Consider the following 22440-nt stretch of genomic DNA (forward strand, 5'->3'; position numbering starts at 1 on the left):
CTCCAGCCAAGTGTTAAAGAGCTATCACCAGCTTAAACTGCCATTCTCTAACAATGGGAAGATGTAAACAAATTTACATTTCATCACAGGGACGATTCAAACCTCACCTCCACACCAGACTGTATGCCACCATCACTCAGCAAGGATTTTTCTAGCACAAGAAATAGAATTTTAATGGGAGAGGAAAACACCTGACTTCATCTCTCTCCTCATATCAACAACTCTCAAAGAACTGAACTAATGGGGTGTGATCCCAGGCTGAAGGGAGACCCAGCTTGTGAAATTTACCACAGCGTATGGCGAGACAAAACCTTTGCTTTTAAGTTCACTTAGCTTGTTAAGTTTGGTATTAGCTTGCATATTACTCTTCTTTTATTTTGTAATCAATCTTAACTTTTATGCATCATCACTTGTAATCATTTAAAATCTATCTTTCTGTAGTTAATAAATTTATCTTATATTTTATCTTAACCAGTGTGTTTGAATTTAAGTGTTTGGGAAACTCCATTTGGAACAAGGCTGATGCATATAGCATTTTCCTTTGATGAAATGACAGATTTCTATGAGCTTGTATTGTTCAGTAGTGCGCTGAACAGTACAAGATGCACATTTCTGTGGGAACAAAGCTAGGACTAGAAAGCTTGAGGGTGTTGCCCAACATGTAATTCATGAGTGACTGGTCAGAGTGCTCATTTATTTAGCTGGGAGTGAATTTACATGCTGAAGGCTGTATGAGCAGGCCAAGAATGGCTGTTCTGACACCAAAGCAGTGTAAAAGGGGACCCCAGGTTAGAAAGCTGAGGGGACACCGTGCAACCATCCTGATTGTACCCTGGGAAAAGTCACAGAGTTACTGCAGCTTCTGCTCATAAAAGGTGACAGAGCGGGTGCTATGGGGAAAGTATGGTCACAAATTGGGCAGAGTGATCTGAAGGTAACAAGGTATCATTCCAAAATCAGACAAAAAATACCAAAAATTTGCAGTGTGCAGGAAGGGTGACAAAATACAAAACTAAACAAAAGGAAGGGGCAAGTAAACACACACACACACCCCAGACAAGAGAGAGAGATAGAAGCAGACAAAAAAGGATGGTGAAAGATTATCTTTTCATCTTGTCATTTCAAGGTACAGAACTCAACCACATTAAGCCTATATCAGAAGCGTCGCTGCATGCATTAATATCCAGCACTCGTAGCTTAAAGATGTCCTCTCATACAGTGAGTGAATTGTAGGACTCTTGACATATTGATTGTCAACAAAATGATACTATTGCACGAAGGTATAGTCCAGCAGCACCATTAGTAAATCAGTGTTGGGATGTTTGTTTTTAAATACAAATTAGCAAGATTATTCCTTATTACCTTTACCTCCTCAACAGGCAAAACTAAAGAAAAAGATCTGCCTTGAGCTTAATCACCATCATAGTTAAAAAAAAGTAATTGCATTAACATGAGTCATGCAGAACAGTTCAGTACCCATAATAATTTAACACTCACCTTCTGCAGATGAGAAAATATTTGCTCCCTTATGCGTCTCTTTTCTTGCTCAGCTCTCTCCCGAAGTTTGTCTCTTGCTTTTGCAATTTCAGTTTTAGCCTCCTCTCGTGCCCTTTGATAGTCTCGGAGCAGCAGCTCAATCTCTGAAGGATACTGGGCAGTCCTCCTCTTTGGTTGTTGGACTCTAAAGAGTGGGGGTGGGGAAAAGACAGACTAAGAACTGTCTGACACCATGCTATGTGACAATCATAAAGAATCACAAAAAGACTTGCTTTCTTCTAACACTGAACAAGGAACTTCATTAGAATGAGGAAAACAGGATTATTCGTAAAAAATATGGTCTCTCCCTGCTTCAAGGAATTGCTTCTGGATAGCTAGCTCACTTCTCTCCTCATTGCTGAAGATTTAAAGAAAAATGTGCACATGTTCACTGCAAGCTTTCTTTAAATACAAACGTCTCCAATATGTATGATTATGTGTGAAGAAGAATTATATCTGCAGCAGTAACAAAACTCAACAATGCCTGTTCTACTGAAACAAGAGCTCATCATCCTACTTGGCCCTTCTCTTGCTTCTTGGTTAACCTCTTCTACACCCCCCCCCCCCACAACAAACACCTTTAATTCTCTCCCTCTGTCTCTCTCTCAATGGGAGACATGGGACTCCCACAGTGAGTCAAGTCAGTGACCACCTCTGACATGATATTCTCACAGGGACATGCAAAGCCTTGGCATGAGATGCATCACTTATCCTCTCCCACCTGCTGTCCCCAGTTCCCAAATTGTCCAATTACCACAGTCACATCTTCCTTTGCAGGCCTCGCGTCCACTAAGCTTGGAAAATGGATTCAGGATGCATGTCTAGTATTCATCACAGTGAGAATGCCGATACCTCTACTGACATCCTATTCACATACAGGAGCAACTTAAGGTGCTGATTTTGATCTACTAAAGCCCAGTAAAGCAAAGGTCCCAATATTCTGTTAGACTACCTCCCCCCATCTAACACCAGGGCAGCAAAGTGCAGCTGGGGCAGTCTCTAAATTCAAACAGTTTGAGCTTGGGGTTCTCAGCATAGAGCCCTTAGACTCTGGAATTCACGTCTCTCACTGGTCTGATAGAGCCCAAGTTTGTTGATATTTAGAGCATAATGCAAAGCCCATCTCTCCTCCTTGGCTCTTTGGGTGGGGAGTGAAAGGAGAGGTTGCTGAGTAATTCATAGTAATCTTGCTTTTGCTTTTAAGTCTTTTGCTAAACATTGTACATGTGCAAAAATAAATCCATGGTTCACTACTTTAAACTATCAATTAAAATAAATAGGTATGAAAACTATGAGGCATTTTCTTTTGCAATGGGGAACCTTATTTTTTCCTAAGTCATGAGTATATTTTCTATGTTAATAGTTGAAAAGGGAAATCAAATTGACCAAAACTTGTACTGAAAGTTAATGCCTTCTTTAGAACAAAAAACGAGGTTACTTACCAGTAACTGATGTTCTTCGAGATGTATTGCTCATGTCCATGCCTCCGTGCACGGTTACCCGGAACTTTTTTCCCCTTAGCAGATCTGTAGGGCTGGCTCCGGCACCCCCTGGAGCCCCGCGCACATGCCGCAGTATATGAGGCACTGCCGGTCCTACGCCCCCTCAGTCCCTTCTTTCTGCCAACTCCGGAAGCGGGGATGTGGGGTGGGTTGTGGAACGGACATAGCAACACATCTCGAAGAACATCAGTTACTGGTAAGTAACCTTGTTTTCTTCTTCGAGTGCTTGCTCATGTCCATTCCGCTATAGGTGACTAACAAGCAATACCTTTGGAGGTGAGTCGGAGTTACCAGTGAGCTGCCCTCAGCACTGCTCTGCTGAATCCCGCGTCCTCTCTCGCCTGCTGGACAATGGCGTAGTGGGGCGTGAAGGTATGCACCGACAACCAGGAGGCAACTTTGCAGATGTCCTGCAGGGGCACTCTCTCCAGGAAGGCTGACAATGAGGCTTGAGCTCTGGTTGAGTGCGCTGTGATGGTTCCTGGAAGCGGGTCCTTCGCCTGCTCGTAGCAGAACTTGATACATGATGTAATCCACAAGAAGATGCACTGGGTGGAGACAGGTGAGCCTTTCATCTGGTCGACCACTGCGATGAAGAGCTGTGTCAATTTCCAGAACGGCTTTGTACGTTTGATGTAGAAGGCCAGGGCTCGTCTCACATCTAGCGAGTGCCATCTCCTTTCCTCCTCCGAACCATGAGGTTTGGGAAAAAACACGGGGAGAAAAATATCTTGGTTACAATGAAATTAGGAAACTACCTTGGGTAGGAAGGCTGGATGCGGCCTCAGCTGAACCTTCTCCTTATAGAATACTGTATAAGGGGGTTCCAAGGTAAAGGCCCTAATCTCAGAGACCCTCTTGGATCCAGGGAAAGGATTATGGAGGTTAGGGAGACCATGCGAAACCTGAGTCGTTTGACATATTTGTTTAGACGACGCAGGTCTAATATGGGTCTCAAACCCCCCTTCGCCTTGGGGATGAGGAAGTACCTCGAATAGAACCCCTTCCTCCTCCTGCCCTGAGGGACCATTTCCACCGCTCCTATGTTGAGGAGGGTGTCCACCTCCTGCAAGAGGAGTTGCTCATGAGAAGGGTCCCTGAACAGGGACGGAGGGAGAAGGGTGTGTGTGTGTGTGTGTGTGTGGGTGTGGGTGTGGATGTAAACTGTAGGGCATAGCCCCCTGAGACTATCCCAAGGATCCAACGGTCTGACGTGATCTTTGCCCATTCGGGATAGAAGGGCCTTAAACTGTTTAGGAAGGGGTGGGGTGGATCCAGGAGAGCACTCGGGGCGCCTCCCTCGGGCGCACCATCAAAATTGTCTCCTCTGGTTGCCCGACCTCCTAGGGGACCCCTGCTGGGGAGCTGAGGATGAGCTGGAAAGCTGATTTCTCTTTCTAAACTCCCTATTCCTATCCCTATTCCTATAGGGTTGAAAAGGTGTAGGTGGAGGCCTTGGCTGCTGCTGCGCCTGGGGCCATGACTGATGCCTGAAAAACTGGGGCATGTACAAGCAAAGGGAGCGAAGCATGGCCCTGGAGTCCCTCAGACTGTGCAACTTCACATCGATCTGGTCGAAGAATAGGGCCGACTCATCAAAGGGGAGGTCCTGAATAGATTGCTGCACCTCCTGGGACAGGCCCAAGGATTGTAGCCACAAGCACCTTCTCATACAGATGGCAAAGGCTATGGCCCTGCCCGCCGAGTCAGCAGCGTTACAGGACGTCTGGAGTGCTGCCCTAGCTACCGTGGTTCCTTCCTCCATTATGGTGCTAAAGTTTGCAGCCTGGTCCTGGGGCAGGGCCTCAGCAAACCACCTGAGGGAGTCCCACAGATTGAAATAATATCTGCCCAGGAGGGCCTGATGGTTGGCAATCCTGAACTGCAGGCTTGCCGTGGAATAAACCTTTCTCCCAAACAAGTCCAGCTTCTTATTGTCTTTGTTCTTGGAAGTGGACCCTGGCTGACCTTGCCTGTCTTGCTGGTTAGCCGCCTCTACCACCAGGGTTCCTGGGTGGGGGGGAAGGTGAGTGAACAATACTCAAACCCTTTGGCCAAGATGTAATATTTTTTCTCAGCCACCTTTGACATAGGGGCGACCAAGGAAGGACAATCTTAAGGACCCTTTCATGGACTGGGAGGGTCACTCTCGCTGGGGCAGCCACCGCCAGCACATTAAAGAGGCTATCTTCAGCCTCTTCTAACTCCTTCACCTCCAGCCCCAAGTTGAAGGCCACCCTCTTGAGCAGCTCCTGGTGTGCCCTGAAATCCTCCAGTGGCACCGAGTGGTCCCAGGAGACTGCCTCGTCCAGTGAGGAAGAGGACTGCTGAGGCGCATCCTGCGGGTGTGCTCCCTCCTGGCAAAGGGCTGCACCCCTTGAGGGTCCCTCCATGGGGTCCGACTCCTCGTCTAAGGAGTGGTATCTATGGGTCTTCTCCTGTGCCGGAGGCAGACTGTACCCCCAATGACATAATGGATGCCCCATGGGGCCCAATACGGCCATTGTTGCGGCCATTGTCCCTGGGACCAACTGGGGGCTGCTGCTCCAGAGGCTGACATACTTTGTGGGGGCATCGGCTCTCCTGACGACTGTCCCCCCTTGGAAACCCCGAGTCACTGGACCGGCAGTGCCATGTACGTCCTTGGTCCCAGGCGCCCTTCCGTGCTGGGGACTGCCCTCTTGATACCTCCGACCTGGAGGACAATGAGGACTGCCTCCATCACCGCAAGGGGTGCTGATGAACGGAGGTGTGCTCCAAAGAGCTAGGAGGTACCAGAGCGTCGTCTTCGTACCAATGATTTCCGCTGCCGCTTGCCTTGTGGCCCTGCAGACACCTTTGGTGACCGAGGTCGGCACTGTTCCGAGCTCCTCGGTGCCGAGCCAGACTCCGGCGATGGGGTTCCGCGTCATGGACTGCGCGGTGCCGGGTCCTCCGACGGCAACTGGGTTCTGCGCCATCTAGGTACAGGCGAACTCCTTGGTGCCAGGGATCTGGAACACGAGCTGTCCGAGTGCTGCCTCCTGGCATGTGCTGCCTCTGGTGCCGGGGATTGACATCGGCGCCGAGAGGAAGACTCCACGTACTATGCTGGAGCAGGTCGGCTCAATGACACCGACCTGGAGCGACTGCTGGGGGAGCAGCTCTGCTCTATCCTCAGAGACCGTCCAGCGGGAGATCTTCCTCCCCGTACCAGGGCTCTCCACTGCCATTCAGGGGGACCCAATGCGGGTTTCCCCTGTGACACTGGCCCCTTCTCCCTCAGCAGAGGGGGGATGGAGGTGGCGTAGGCAAGGCCAACAAGGTGTCAACGGCATCGGCAGGGGCACTCTCCCACTCCCAGGAGTCGGGGGAGGCTCCCTGACTGGAGATGCAGGCATCGGAGAAGACTCGACGGGCCGGGTCCGGTGCATCTCCATACTCAACCCTGCCCATACCGACGGCACAGGGGAGCGTCTGCGCTCTGCTTGCTGCTTCTTCCTCTTGGGTGCTGGCGATGTTGCGCGGTGCTGAGTTGAGGCCAGTGCCAGCGGTGCGCTCTGTACTGAGGTCATGCTCGGTGCTGAGGTGGAGCAAGCCGGCTTGGACGCCGGGCGGAGCGCTGCCTCCATCAACAGGGCTTTCAACCCGATTTCTCGGTCCTTTTGAGTCCTCTGTTTAAAAGCCCTGCAGGTCTTACACTTCTCTTTTCTGTGTGCTTCCCCCAAGCACTTAAGGCAGCAGTCGTGGGGGTTGCTGAGTGGGAAGGCCTTCCCGTACGAGGAACACGGCTTGAATCCTGGCAACCGGGACATAGCCTGGCCGCTCGAAGTCCCCGCAGGGACTTGCCTTATCTCTAACTACTCTTAACAACACTTAACTAACTAAAACTAATTTAGAATAACAAACAAGTCCAAACAAGGGGAATAGTACTTGCTGAGAGCAAGGCTAGTTCCAGCAACCATCACAGGAGGAAAGAAGGAACTGAGGGGGCGTAGGGACAGCAGCACCTCATATACCGCGGCATGTGCGCGGGGCTCCAGGGGGTGCTGGAGCCAGCCCTACAGGATCTACTAAGGGAAGAGTTCTGGGTAACCATGCACAGAGGCGTACACACACCTATAGTAGAATGGACATGAGCAAGCACTCGAAGAAGAAGAAGAATTAATTCACCTGCCCCAAAGTTCACCACTTCTACATTTGGCATTCCACAGAGAATCTATGTGCTCGTTCTACCACAGACATACCACTGTCCAGCTGAGTGAGCTCAAAGGGAGTTATGCATGTACAACTGAGAGCAGCATGAAATCCCAAAGATGAAGTTTACGTGACCTTACCTAGTATTTTCGACTACATTTCTTCTCAGTTGCTGGAGGTACTCTCGGCGTCTGCTGGGGAGATCCAGATCCCGCTGGTTTGTGTCTAATATCTGCAACAGGCTCAGATGCTTTTGTGGACTGAGGCTGCGACTTCTCCTAAAGCTCTGCAGCCTTTCCTCCCTCCGCTTTCTCAGAGCTTCAATTGTCTTCATGTGCCTATTTAAGGGAACACGGTCAGAATTATGAGGTGTGCACCTGGTAAAGATACAAAGCAGTTTTCCAGGGTGATATATCTTCTAAAGACCCTGAAAACCAGGTAAAGTGAAAACATGAAATTCACAAGAATCTGCACAGCCCCTCTCAGTCACATGATCATAGGAGTTGCAGAAATTCTAAACCTTTAAAATAGTAGGCAATAAGTACAAAGAATTAGAACTTATTTTAAGGTTTTTAATAACTGAAGCAAAACTTGAGAGATAACCTCAACACTGGTCTTTTAGGCTTTTAGGTTATAATGTTAACTTCCTGATTTCAGATACAGATATTATTCTATCGTAAGAATCCTATGAAACAGGGTTTAATTTTTCCTAGTTTCTCCACCCATCTTTTTATTGTTTTTGCCACCTGCATGTTCACATAGCAATATTTGCTAACAGAAACAAGGATTAAATATTGTTATAAATACTGATGCACCAAATTTTTTACATTGCAGTAGCTCCTCACTAGAATACTACTCCGATGGCTCTCTGTGCATGTAATCATTCTCATAGCTGCTAATGATTTTGGTTAATTTTATAGAAGGAGGACGTTAAACCTGGATATCCTGTAGCTTTTACTTCTTTCCATTTTCATTAGTAAAGCAAAAGCCTTGTTCTTAATTATCATTTACAACAGCTAAGAGAATCTTCATATTATGCTTATTCACACACATTTTTCTGTTCTCTAGTTAAGATCTCTTAATAAACTGAATATTTAATAACTTATGTTTATTATTATTGTGTATTTAAAATGCATGAGATTCTACACAAAACTATTTTGAGTAATTTACCTTTCATAAAGTTGTTGCTTTATGGGAACTGAAGTCAGATCTTCCCCTGTTCCATTCTGAAGAATTCTCAGCAATGCATCTGTTTCCCCAATTCCATAATTCAGCTTTGCTTCAGTAAGTTCTACAGTAAGAGGGTGCTGGTTCATATCCAAATGTATGCCAGACATAATCTGGGCACGCTCTTTTTGAAGTCTCTCAATTTCTCTTGCTCTGCTTTCCCAAGGCTGGGGTTTCCCTTCTGTTTCAGTTGCTCGTTTGCTGATTGGTTTCTTTTCCATCTGAGTTTGTAAATCGGCAGCACTGCCAGTCAAGCTAATTATTGAGGAAGGAGGACTGCTCTTCACTCCACACCAGTTGCTAAATTTATTGTGTATGGGCAAGTCACGAAGACTATAGCTTCGAGGCATGTGGGTCTTCACTAAGGAGGCATTCTCATTTATTAGAATTTCTGTATTACATTCACTTGCAGTGGCTGATGCCGTATCATCATCTTGAAGGGGTACATGCATGTCACACATTTCAGAAAGTGGAAAAAGGCAGCTATTTTGATTTTTCCAAAAGGAATGATGGAACTGTGCAGAAGAGGCTTCATCAGCATTTGTCTTGCTTGACCAACATGTGCTAATTTCTTGATTTAAAAGTATGTCAGAATTTGGAGGTGAATGTCTACATTCCTCAATGTAAGAAGTCTGAGAGCGGTTTTTAACCAAAGAGGCATCAGAACTTCCAGTGGTTTTGTCATATCGGATTCCTCTTGAAGAACCTCTTCCTCTCTTGGTAACATACATACAATGTAGTGAACGTTCCATTGGAATGTGCTCTTTGAGATCATCAACTAAATAGTCCCCATGGCCAGAAACCTCTAAAGTGCTACTTGAATGATACAGTCTTTTTGCATGAATTGTAGTGTGTGCATCAACAGTGAATCTGTGCTTTTGCTTTGATTCTTTTGAAACACCTATTCCTAAAAACTCTTTGTCTGTGTTCTTATCTGAGAAACCTCCAGATTTCTTGCTCATTTCCTTGCTGTCTCTAGAAGTGGTAGAGTCATTGTCTGTTTCTGTTTGTGAAGAATTGTCTACATGAGGCTCCAAGGTGCCCAAACCAGAACATGGACGTGATCCTTGCTTTCTTTGATTACTGAGGGAACTTGAAGTATGATTAGTATGTTCCATAGATCCCCTGATAGAACAAATGGACTTGCTACAGGTAATCTGGCTGCTTGGATTTGCACTAAGTGTTAGAATAGGGGAAGAGGCTCTGTCAACTAATAAGGTGTTTGTATAACATAATTTTCTTTCTACTGCAATATCAGGTTCATCAACAGTTCTCTTACCCTGAGTGTAATGTGCTGGAGATTGAGACATACTAGAAGTAGGGCTACTAACTACAGTGCATGAAGATTCATCTTGTCCTGAAGTCAGTGAAGATGATACAACAGGCGAAATCATGGAACTGCCAAAAGCAACATTCTCTTGTGCACTGAATGGTGTTTTTTTTAAATCTAAGATAGGAGTGGAGGCTCTGGCTAATGAAGGCAGACACATAAAGGAATCTTCCAAAATTTCATCAGCACAGTCACTGAAGTCAGGCATGCTCTGCGTTCTCATTTCAATGCTTTCTGGAGTTCTCTCTTGAATAGTTAGAACTACATCTTTCTTTTCCTGAGACCTACATACAGTATCTGAACCTACCACTTTCACAATCACATTCACTTCCTGAGCTTTCATCAATTCATTTTTAATTTTTGCCTGGAATAGCTTTTCCTTGCTTTTGCTTTGTGGATGTTCTGAAATATCCGCTTGAATACCTACATCTCCTGTAGTTTGAGTACAACTGTCTGACACAGCAGCCCTTATAATATCTTCAGCAATTCCTCTTGGACTGATTTTGACATTCTGCTCATTATCTATACCACTCTGTTGGGAGAGGTTTCCCAGCAGCTCAGAAGTGTTATGAAGAAGCTGTGATAGGTGCATGGACAGGTTCTGCATGCTATCCCAAGAAGAAGGTCGCTGAAATGAACTCCTACTTGTGTCTTGTTTTCTTGCAGAAACATCTGTATAGCTTCTCCGGTGCCTCTTCTGTCTTTTATATCTTCCTGTAGCCACGGTTTGTGTTCCCTGCTCACAAGTAATGCCTTGTGGTTTTTTAGAGGCTGTTTCTGACTCAGAAGGGTAGAGGAGTACAATTTCATCAACTTGCATGGAAGTGTTTCCAGGTTGTTCAGAAGAATTCTCAAATTTTGGAATTCTGTTTTTTGGGTTGGTTTCAAGTATCTCACTGGATACATTTACATAATGCTTGCTGTTGTCACTTGAACATGTGGATTCAAAGCCCTGTCTCACGTCATCCCATCCCTGGGGGTCTTCAATGCTGCTTAAAGTGCTTGACAGTACTTTTGCATTAGCATAAGAACTGAGATGAGAGTGAAAAGGGGAGTTTTGAGAGTTCAGTCCATTATCCACACTGGAGCATCTCATAACCTTATGATTATCCAGGCTTAGAGGAGGCTGACTGCAAGAGACATCACTTGCACTACCAAAAACATATTGCTTCCAACCAATCTTGCAGGGTCCATCTTGTTGCCATGGATGAATGTATGGGTTGATATCACTTGAACTAAAATGCATTGCATCCTTGTTGTCCTGTAAAAATAAATCTGTTTCTTCCGGTTGGTATCTCAATTCTTCAGTTGTCTCTTCATTGCACTGTGGTAGAGAAGTATTATTTGAATGTTTTTTAGCTTCTATATCCATGGAACGACCAGCTCTATGTGCCAAAGCAGTTGAATAGTGAACAACAGAGGGCTCTAAGGATTGGCTGCTTTGGCTTCTCTCCCCACAATTTTGTGAGCTTTTTGAATCATAGTTAGCACGTCTCTGAGTTGGTACCAATCTCTGCTGAAATCTGGGTTTATATTTAGCCAGTACAAAATTATCTGACTCCAATTTTGAAAATCTTTCAATTCCATGATGATCATCTTCAGTTGGAGATGGAGGCTCAACACTCATATTCAACTCTTGTAAAGATTTAGAGGCAGGATACAAAGGAAGATCTACCTTAGATGAAATTTCTGAAGTGTTTTCAAGATCAGAGATTGCAGCAATAGCTGGGGCTGATAATCTGTGATTCTGTAAACAATATCTTTGTTCATCTTGTTTGCAATATTTCGTATTTTGTGTAGTAAAGTATGACTTTTCATTCCTAAGTAACTGCAACATGGGCTCTTCTGGAGGCAAACAACTGTTTTCTGGTAAAATTTTGAAGGACGAATTTTCATTTTTCATGACAGAAAGATTTAGCCTTTCCGATTTTGAAGTCTTTCGCTTAATCTTCATTATATTATTTGCCACTGTCCGATAATTGTCAGCATTATCAACACTTGACCATGTATTATTTTTGCAGTGTACCATATCTTTTCCACCTCTTGCATTTGCTCTACTTTGATCGTCTTCCCTGACATGCCCAAGGTGCCAATTGTCTTGTAAATCTGCACTTGAATTTATTTCAAAATCTGAAACAGTGTGATACATTTCTTTGGAATCAGCAGCATTGTTATCTGTGGGACATACTCGCCCATATAGATTGTACATGTACCTGGAATCCACATTAATGTTTCCTGAATGTAGGTTTTGCGGTATTTTAATTTGTGGGTCCATGAACTCATTTGCAAAAACTGATGATGTTACAGTTTGATTTTCAACAGGATCTTTGCTTAAAAATGTTTTTTTCTGCTTTCTGTCTGTTGCACGAAGTGCTTTCTCAGTGTTTGAATGCAATTCCTTCTCATTTCTGCTAATTCTCTCTCTCATATTTTCTTCTTTCTTAAAAGTTGTTCTTGCAGCATCCCCAAAAGCTAATGATGATGACATAGAAACATCATCACCTTGTACCTTCCCTAGGTTTTTTAAAAATGCTTGTTGTAGTGAAACTTTATCCCAGGGCTGTTTATCAACTTCTGTTTCATTGTTGAGTTGTTCAGAGTCACTTTTATGTATTGATTTTCCATCTTCAGCAGGATATTCTTGAGAGGTAGATTTTGTATCAGCTATTGGGAGATGTCCCTTTTCTTTTGCAAGAGGACATACAATACTTCTTGAAGCAGATGGGTGCTGGTCAAATACCACTGCATCATCAGATTGACTCTCTTGCATTTGTACTATTGCAAATGCAGAATAGTTTGAAGTAGTTGTATGTGAAACACCGCATCTACTCGTTTCATTGTAATCAATGTCAGCAGTAAGAGGGTATTCCGAAAACATTTTTAATGATGGATAAGGAATTTTTGCAAATGCTCGAGGAAACTCTCTCTCTTGTCTTTCTTGTATGAAATGAGGGGTTGTAAAAGTAGATGACAACTGGTCAGTCAAAGAAATGTCTTGCAATGAGTCGTCAAGCTGCCTAAATTTCAGAGATTTTGAGTCTTCTGGCAAATTAGAAGTTTCAAAGGTACTGAGATTGTTGGAACTTCGAAATATTGTATAAGTTGACACATCCTCCACAGTGCATGAGGGAAGAGGTTTTGTTTCCTTATTGCTAATTTGTTCAGGTCTTTGATATGTAAACAAGCTCTTCTCTGGTAGTTTCCTGCTAGAACTACCAATATAGTCCTCTGAGTATAAAGACAAAAATTTTTCTTTTATACCATTGCAATTCTGGAAAGAATCTTGACTTTCTTCTTCCTTTCGATCTATTCCAACAACCTCTTTAGTGATTTCATCATGCTTTGTGTCTGTGCGTTCTCTCTCTCCAACTGCAGAACAAATTTTGCTTTCATCTTCTTTTTGACTTAGTACACCCAAATCAACTGATTCACTTTCAAAGTATTTTGTTTTTCCAAAACAAACAGCATCAATTTTACATTTGTCTTCACTGCTGTCTACCAAAACATTTGCAAGTGTAACAGGGCTATTCAGCAGACCTGCAGAATATTTAGAAACACAATTACTATTATATCTGTGAGAGTCTTCATCACAATGAACATTTTTGCACAAGGGCTGATTAGTACTTCCTAAAAGGGTCACTAGGTTCTCAGAAGCAACTGCAGAGTTGTCTGGATATCCCACACAGAGCTCTCTAGAAGCCTTGTATGCCTGAATCTCACTAGGTTCAGTTTGATATCCAAATACATCAGGAATTCGTTCACTATTACTTCTACAGTCTGTTTTAATATAGTCTGTAGTTGAACATTTCTCTGTCTGATTGCATTGTGCTAATTCTTTCTGACTTAAATTAATATTTTGAATAGCTTTTTGAGAAAAGACCTCTGGTAATGGTTGCTTTATTTGTTCTCTCATATTATCATCTTTCAACATTGAAGAGGAAAGCAGATTTTCATTTTCTGAAGTCAATGGACTAGACATGGTAACTGATGCAGCCATACTTCCTTCTTGAGCTATATCTTCTAAGGAATTAAAACATGCTTCTGAGTTTTTTCCCACACTTAAGCATGCGCTGTGTTCTTCATAAGAATTGCTAACATTTTGTATATCTTCAGGAGAATCTAACGTTCCCAGGGAAACTGAATTATTTTTTGTGCCTTGATCAGGTGCAGCAATTACGGATTCATGACACTCTGCAATATACAAAGTTGAATTTATGTCATCCTTATCAGGAAATTGCCCAGATGCAGCATAGTTAGATGCATTGTTTAATATAAAGTCTCCTTCCCTCTGCTTGTCCTGCATGATCATGGTTTGCAGAAAATCACTGTCTTTATTTTGCGTTTTATTAGAAAATGATTCATCTCTTCTCCCTATGTTACGCATACTAGGTGCTCCAACATGCACCTCATTCTCCATTAATGTTTCATAGTAAGGAAGAACAACTCCAGTACCAGCATTGTTATTAAATGACTTTACATGTCCTATTAACATAGTGGGATCATCTTGCACAACTTCTGCACTATTATTTACTCCAAAGTACAAAGGATGATTTACAGACTGACTTGGAAAGACTTTAAGCAAACATTGTTGGATTTCTACAGAAGATTTTATAGATTCTGGTGTACCCTGTTGGTTATTAGGTACTGAGGAATCACTGGCATCATCATTTCTAGAACAACCTTTCGATATCCCATGACTTTCTATTAAGATCTCATTTATTTTGCTATCATTATTTGTCAGTTGGTGGCTGCCTTTGTTTTCAGGTGGAAATTCATTTTGATTTTGTGAAGCAGTCAGTTCACTACCCTCAAAGTTTTCTTTGAAAACCTTTCTTTCTTTTTCTGTTCTAAAAACAGATGCATTATATGTTTTTACACTTTCATTTATTACATCTGTTTTAGCCATGTGTACCAGATTTATCTGATGTGTTTTCTCTTTCTCTTTTGGTATGGAGTGCACTGGATCAGATTCAAAAATATCAGGTCTGCTTCCAATAAAATTTACATCCAAATCTTCAGACACCCCATCTTCAGGATATTCGGTATAAGAGCTCTTATCTGTATTACTATTCTCTTTAAGGATAAGTCTTCTAGATTCTCCTCTAATTCCATGCTGCTCAATTATGGCACTATCATCACCTGAACTGTCACAGTTATTGATGTCTTTCATCAATTTATTCATTTTACCTGTCTTGATCCAAAACTTCGGTAATCCACCGTTTTCCTTCTTTTCAATGGCATCATGGAAACCTGCTGTTAACCTTAAACTATCAACTGACAAAACATCTTGTTCTTCTAGTTTAGAAGCTGTGAAGTATTTTTCTGGGGTCTCAGATTCATTTATAATTTTGTCATTGTTGTCTTTGTCACAATACATCTGATCTAGAGCTGGAGTCTCTTGTGTAAATAAAACAACATGTTCATCTGTGTGCAGTTCACCTCTCCCTGGGCTAACCAACACCTCATATTCTATTACATTAGTTTGTTCTTCACTTCCAATCATTTTGGAGTTAATTATGCTTCCATCAACTTTGTTTTCTTGAAAAAAGTTCTCATGAGCCATCACCAAGCAATCTGTTATATAAATTTCACTTGTATTGCTAAAAACATTTGTTTGTTCTTTTTCATTGTTTTCTAAAGAGTTCTCTTCCCCACATCTAGTTGGTATTGCTCTGGCTATGCTTTCAGTATTCAACATGTTTTCTATTATTTTGTTAGTCTGCTTCAATTCCTCATAAGTATCAAGGAAGCCTAAAGTATTATCTGATGAGCTGGAACACACTAATGAAGGAATGCTTTTGGAAGCAGCTTCAGTCTCTGCTGAACAATGATTTATTTCCATGTTTTCTTTCCTTTTATTTTGGTGAAAGTTACTTGTTTGAATGCAGCTGTCAGAACCCTTCACTGTTTTTGACTCATCAGTGTGTCCTACACCAACACCAAACACTCCTGACTCTTCTTTCTCGGGCTCTTCATGCAGTGTTGTTGTGTGCTGCTTTTTGTAAAACTCATTGAGGTCTTTGCAAGTCACAAGATCACTGGGGTCTTTTGATCTCTGAATCACACTATTGCTTTCAAAATTATTTCCTCGCTTTTCTACAATATCACTTTGGGCTTCAACTACAGAGTAATTATGTACCGTTTCAGTCTGCCTAGATTTAATTTCCAAAATATTGCTTTCCAACTTGATGACACTGTTGACAAGTTTAGCAATTTCTTCAACAGTGTTTATCTTTTTACTCTGGTCGGGAACCACAGTCTCTTCTGGGATCATTTCAGCTTCAGTAACAGCTGCCTTCTTTGTACATTCAGATGTTTTAGTCAGACATGGACTCCCTTCTTGGAAAGCAGTATCTGATATAATTATATTGTGTTCAAGCACTTTTCTAGGGTCTGTTTTTACATAATTACTAGTTCCTCCAACAAACAAACCATCTCCTGAGAAATCACTTTCACTAAGAACCATACAAGAAAAAACATTTTCTTTCTCTTCTCTTGATTCAGGAAACGATTTGTTCTTGGTCTGGGTATCATCAGAGAGAACAGCTGCATCAAATCCCACAGGAACTTCAGCCTTTTTATGTACATTGTTTTTCTGCTCTTCAGATTTTAAGCAGCACATTGTGCAAAGGCAGTTAGAATTTATTCCAGAACAATTTTTTTTTACATTGTTTTCTATACTGAGATTAGATCTGAGGTCACAAATTTCATTAACTGCTGCAAGACCTTGCAGTTGTGCATTATACTTCTCAGTTTCAGAAGCACTTAGAAAAAGATTCGTTTTTGCTGTGTCACAGTAAAATTCATTTGAGTTGGACTGTGAGGTGGATTCATCTTTAATTTCACAAGGAACAGCAGTTGACAGCTCAGTGTTTTTTCCATTTAAATTCACATTATGATATCTTAATTCATCTACCACCAAATTTCTATATTTGGATGAAGACCTTTCCAGGCCTACGGAGAGAGAACTCAAATTATGTTCTTTTTTACTTTCACTGCTTTCTTTTCTTATAGTCTCAGGACATAATGTGGTGTTTCCCAAAACCTGTAGGGATAAGCAACTTTCAGGACTGTCAGCCTGTAAACATTCAAGGAAATCATTCTTTAAAACAATTTTACTTTGAAATTCACAATTATTTTGTGAACACCAATCTTCATCCTTCTGTTCATATTCTTCAGTATCTCTGAACGAAGGTGCCTCCAAGGCAGTTTCAGTTAGGGTATCTGTACTTGTTGTCATACAGACTGTCTCTTTCTGAGACATGTCTATTGGTATTGCAAATTGGTCATAACTAGCATCCTGGGAAAAGATTGAAGGATCTGTGTGACAGGCTTTTCTTTCAGAAGAAACATCTTTGTCTATGGTTATTTCTCCTGCAGACATCTGTTGGTAATCCATCTTCTGCATCAATTCAAAATTATTCCCCCTGTACCTGAGCAGACATAGCGTATCAGCAGAATTTTCTCCTTGCTCAACAGAAGTCTGAAGTCTAAAACTTTCCTTTGTACAAGGGTTCCTATTCTTGTTTGACAGGTCATTGAGAAAGAAACCCTCATCACAGGATGTTGATGTTCCTTCTTTTGCAAAGAGCTGACCATGTTTTTTGTATATTCCCTGTTTTACTGAAGATATCCCTACTGTGGGTATCGAAGCTGTATTAGGAGACAGCCCTCTAGACAATCCACTGGCAGCTGCATTGATAGATTCACCTGTAATGTTTGAATCTATTGGTTTTGGTTCCATTATCAAACTATCACAATCATTATCCATGTCTTCTTTTTCAATAGTTCTAAAGATACTATCTTCTAAATCAGACTTTACATGATCTTTTCTCTGTTGTAAAACATACATAGATGGTGCTGAAATTAATGATATTTTTTTAGACCCCTGATCCTTGGACAGTTCAGGATAAGTTGTGGGGAGAAAGCCATCTTCTTTTCTAGATACCGGTAACAAACAATCTGTCACAGAGGTTTTCTTCAAACAGCTATGTTGTTGTGTGTATTCAACAGTAGACCCATAAGTAGACAATACATTAAGCTGTTTATGTTTAGGATGAGCTGACTTGACATCTTCATAATAACCACGTTTTGCTGAAAATGCTGAAATGGGAACACATGAAGTGACTGGTCCTATTGAACTGACAAACAATGACCTAACATCTGGAGATTGTAAGGTAGAATTTTCATCAGAATTTGCATTATCTTTGACCCTCTTACTTAATAAGGATCCACTCTCAAGAACCTTGTTTGCATCTATCTCAAAATGTGTTGTTTCTGGTAATGGTATTTCTGATCCATCAGAGGAGAAAGTTGCGTTTATCTCATTTACACCATGTGATAAACGAGAAATGCTATGTAACTGCTTATAGCCAGAGACAAAAGATACTTCAGCAGCTGACTGCTTCAGGTCATCTTTCTTCATCCAACATTCCAGCTTGTTCAGATGAGCACCATGAAATTGTAAATTTTCATGAAAAGAAGATACAGCTATTCTGGTGTTGCCGTTTTCACTTTTTGAGTCATATGAAGACCAAGCATCAGTAGGAGTCAAAGGATTTCCACCTGCGAAATTACGTCTTTGATCAAGAGGCCCTTCTTGTTCTATGGAACAAGGCTTCATCTCCTTTAATGGCTGTTTGGAAGAGTTACTGCAAACTGACTGTGTTTGAGTACCCAGATAAAAAGAACTGCTTGGCTTTAGCTCAGAATGTGTTCCTTTTACATCTTTGTCACAGGTTCCAGGCTTCTGGTATTCCTCATTCTGTATGGCTGGGGACCTAGGACTCTGCAGCCTCCAAAATATCTCTGCAGGCATTTCATCAGATGAATCAGATTTGGATTCTTCTACCAGATCTTCCACTAGCACCTCTTCTGCATCAGCTAAGCTATCTAGAGAAAAGCTTCTTTCGGTCTTTGCCAATCCACTGCGTGATGTGGATGTGGTAACCAAAGGTGAGACATTTTGATCATATCTGCTTTTGTAAAACTTAACTGGCTCATGGTGAACCACTAAATTGTGAAAACGTTTTTTATTTCGTTTTTTGGATTTGTTTTCTTTTTCTGCTAGAGAGTCTTGAGACATCTGACTATCATCGCTTTCAGAATCTTCTGGATTGGTGATACGTTTATTCCTGTCTGAATCTTCCTGTTTCAGTTGTTCGGTCAAGGCTTTTGCATAAGCACAGGAGAGAGAATCCACAGAGTAGGAACTATCAGTATCAGAAAAGTCATTTTCATCATCCTCTTGCCAGTTCCCTAGCAGATCTGTGGCTGCTTTTGAGATTCCAGCACTCAACACCTCAGCACTGTGCCACTTTTTTTCAATGTAATGAAGTGGTGTCTGGAAGTTTATCTTATTAAGGTTTCCTACTGAAGTAGCTGCCATCAGAAATTCCTGCTTTTCCATTGACTGACCATTATGACTTGGCAAGGATGACTTTGGCTCTCTTTTCAAGTTCCTTGCTGTTTGACTTAGATAACCTGGTGGTGGTTTTCTACGCACTGTTGATTTTTTCACTTCCTTGGTAAAGCTTTCTGGAAGTGAATCTTGGTGCTCTCTTAAATCCATTCTAGACATTTTAGGAGATGCCTGGGCTTCACTTTCTTCTAGGTGTTTCCCTGTAAAATGACTTGAATCTCCTAATACGTTTGCTTTTGTCACTTGTGTCCCTATAATAAAGGTTTCAAGTTCACCTTTCTTCTTAAACTGATCGGGAGAGAAGCTCTTAGAGGTCTGACTTTGAGGTTCAGTTTGTACAGGTCTATCATCTAATTTTTCCATTTTTTTATTATCTTTGTTGATATGTAATATGATAACTGGACCATTACAGTCTTTTTCTGATCCTTTTTTATTTCCAAAAAGTAATGTTTTTTGTTTTTTAGTTAGCTGTCTCTGTGTTGAGAAGGAACTATACCTCTCATCATTAAGATCATCTCCCCTGGAATTGTCTTTAATTGTTCTGGGCAGATATTCTACAGACAATGTTTTCCTTGGTGGATTGCCTTCATGGCATTTATATGTATTTGGTGAGGTAGATAATTCGGAGGTGGTCTCCCTCTTCAGGAAAGAACTGTGAAAATAATACAAGACAAAGAATCAGAGCCTCTCATACACTGCATGAATATATAAGTATATATTATGTCCTTAGCCCATGGAGACTCAGTAGCTGTAATCACTGTTAATCACAGTACAGTCCTGAGTCACTGAAATCCACTTAACACAAGTTTAGTTATGCCCCCCTACCTTTGCCCTGTGGTTCCCAAATTTAAGAGAGCTCTATGAGGAGATTCCTAGCTAGTTTAGTAATGGCTGGCCAACTTCAAAGTCCGAGCCAGATACAGCACTTTAGTCAGTGATAGGAAAAAAGCAATGTTATTACTATTATTAATTATTTCAGAATGCCCACAAATGTGCTGGGCGCTTCATAGGAAAACAAACAGAAGAGAAGTCCCTGAAGTCAAGAGCGTATAGTCTAGTGAGGAACTTCTCAGTCAAGTGATAATATCAAGGAAAAGGGAATGATGCAGGGTTATATGTACAATCAGATTGTATATGTATATATACTTAAGCATATATACATTTTGGTGGTCCAAATGCTGTGTGTGTGTTGGGGGTGGTTAAGAGTACCCATGCTCATCTTTTAAGTTGATGCTGCAGAAGTGAGTTTTTAGGAGTGGTCTGAATCAGGCAAAAATGGAGACTTGACTAAGAGTCCAGAAAGGGGATTTCAAGCATAATGAAGAAAGTGCAGAGACATGTAAGACAACCAGTGAAAAGTGTATCAAGGAGAAAGGATATAAAAGGAGACTAGGTGAAAGATTTAGGCATGGGTGCAGTGTCTTGAAAGCAAGGATGGACAAGCAGCCTGAAAATGTGTTGAACAATAAGTCTGGTGACTTAAAGAGAAGTGAAGGTGGTAAACGGTTTTGACTTATACAAAGTTTGAGTTAATATACCCTTATAAAAATGCCTGATTCAGAAAATATTTTTTTAAACTTGGAACAAATATGGAAAATTTTATAAAAGTTTACTAACCTGTAAATGGGTACACGTGGTGGGTAAAGATTACAGAAAGAATGTCTTCTGCGTTGCAAGGAACTTGAACCCAATGATTTGCTTCTCCTTTGCAACTTGTGATTCCAGGAGGTTACTGTGGTATTTTGGTTCAGGACTTGGGATTGTTTCAAGTTATCTTCACTGAGCCAGCAGCTGGCCTCTAGCTGCTCTAGGTTTCTCTTGGCCTCAAGTAATTTTTGCTTCTTGACAATCCTCTCCAACTGGAACTTGACCTTTTTCCGCCTTATGTTTCTTTCTGCTTTCTTTAAAGAGTATCTTCGCAAAAGCTCCAGCTGTACCAATCTCTTCTTGCTCTGCTCTACCAGGGAAGGGCAGATCTCCGATTCCACAGTATTCTGCACTTCAGCTTCTGCATATGAGTTAGACTCTGTCTGCACAGCAAACTCCCTCTGCTGCTGCTGGAGAGCAGCCAGTTGGTTCTTCTCATTAATAAGCCACTGCTGGTCTATAAGCAAAATCATAAAACAAAAATATTAGAAAATGTCCTCATTATTATCCTATTCATAATTTCCATCAGCAGCAAAGACCGACTTGAGGGGTGTTATCAATTATACATTAATCTTGTGAAGTCTTTGTATGAATCTTTAAACCAGATCAGGACATTTAAAATGGCCTCTTATCAGACATCTCTTCTGTTCAGCTTCAGCATCTTGTTGGCCTACCCCCACTGCCTTTCTTGATTCTAAGATCCCTTCCTCTCTAGTAGAGAGAGTGTGGCATATCAAGGGTACACAGACGGGGCAGAAGCAGGTAGCCAGACAAAAGGCATTCTCTGATCTGTACTTGCTGGATACCAATGGAGGATACTCGTGATCCAACAAATTTAGCGAAAGTGGATATGTCACATCCCCTCTAATGGCAGCATTGTGCTGCATTAGTAACTGAGACACCCTCCAACTAGGATAAGACTCGGGAAGCTGAGTACAACTATGTTGCATCAGTTGTGGAGTTGGCTTTAAGGCTAAGGAAGCTGTTGGGACAAAGTTTCTCTAGCAAGAAGTTGGAATGGCAAGTAATTTCTACATGAATAAGCATCTACACATCTAATTCCTCAAAAATCATTCAAACTTTGACCTTAAAATGCAGTGGATGCATTTAAAGTTTCCTGCTGGTTTGTGATGTGTTACCAAGTTCTACTGGTATTCCCCATTTAGTGTGTGTGTCTCCGACAGTATTGTCTTTCAAAATGGAAGGAACTTGCCTATACGGCTACCTTAAAATTTCTGAGGACAGATTATAGTTTGTATGTGTGATTTTAAAGAACTGAAAATGTGCATTGTGGGTAGGGTTATGATGGAACTGAAAGGCAGTGCATTGTGTAGCCAAGGTGCACATCAAAGCATTTGGGTGTAACATCTGGCTAGTAAGATATGGGAATTGAGTTTTGCCTACGTGTTGATATTGTCTTAACTAGTAATTTCCTGGATTTTTAGTGACTCCATTGAAAGTATATGCATTTAAGCAACCTCTCTCTCTAGCGCCTACCATCTATCAAACTGGGTCTAAATAGAGACTTGGAATGGTTATCTCATTACAAGAAGTAATTGTCACTGTCCACACATTCTCACCTCCTAATCAATGACTGTGAA

The 22440-nt window shown here is 41.8% G+C and overlaps 1 protein-coding gene across 1 annotated transcript in view; it reads right to left on the reverse strand.

The window, feature by feature from the left end:
* STARD9 (StAR related lipid transfer domain containing 9) overlaps positions 1-22440 on the reverse strand; it is a 199452-nt gene that overhangs the window by 22160 nt on the left and 154852 nt on the right. The window contains 4 exon segments of the mRNA XM_067558116.1: positions 1498-1681; positions 7355-7552; positions 8385-19844; positions 20810-21296. Coding sequence (XP_067414217.1) covers positions 1498-1681; positions 7355-7552; positions 8385-19844; positions 20810-21296 — 12329 coding nt within the window.

The sequence above is a fragment of the Emydura macquarii genome, unplaced genomic scaffold, assembly GCF_026122565.2.
Source record: "Emydura macquarii macquarii isolate MOO-44397 ecotype Brisbane River unplaced genomic scaffold, CSIRO-AGI_Emac_v2 contig_1876, whole genome shotgun sequence".
NCBI lineage: Eukaryota > Metazoa > Chordata > Testudines > Chelidae > Emydura > Emydura macquarii.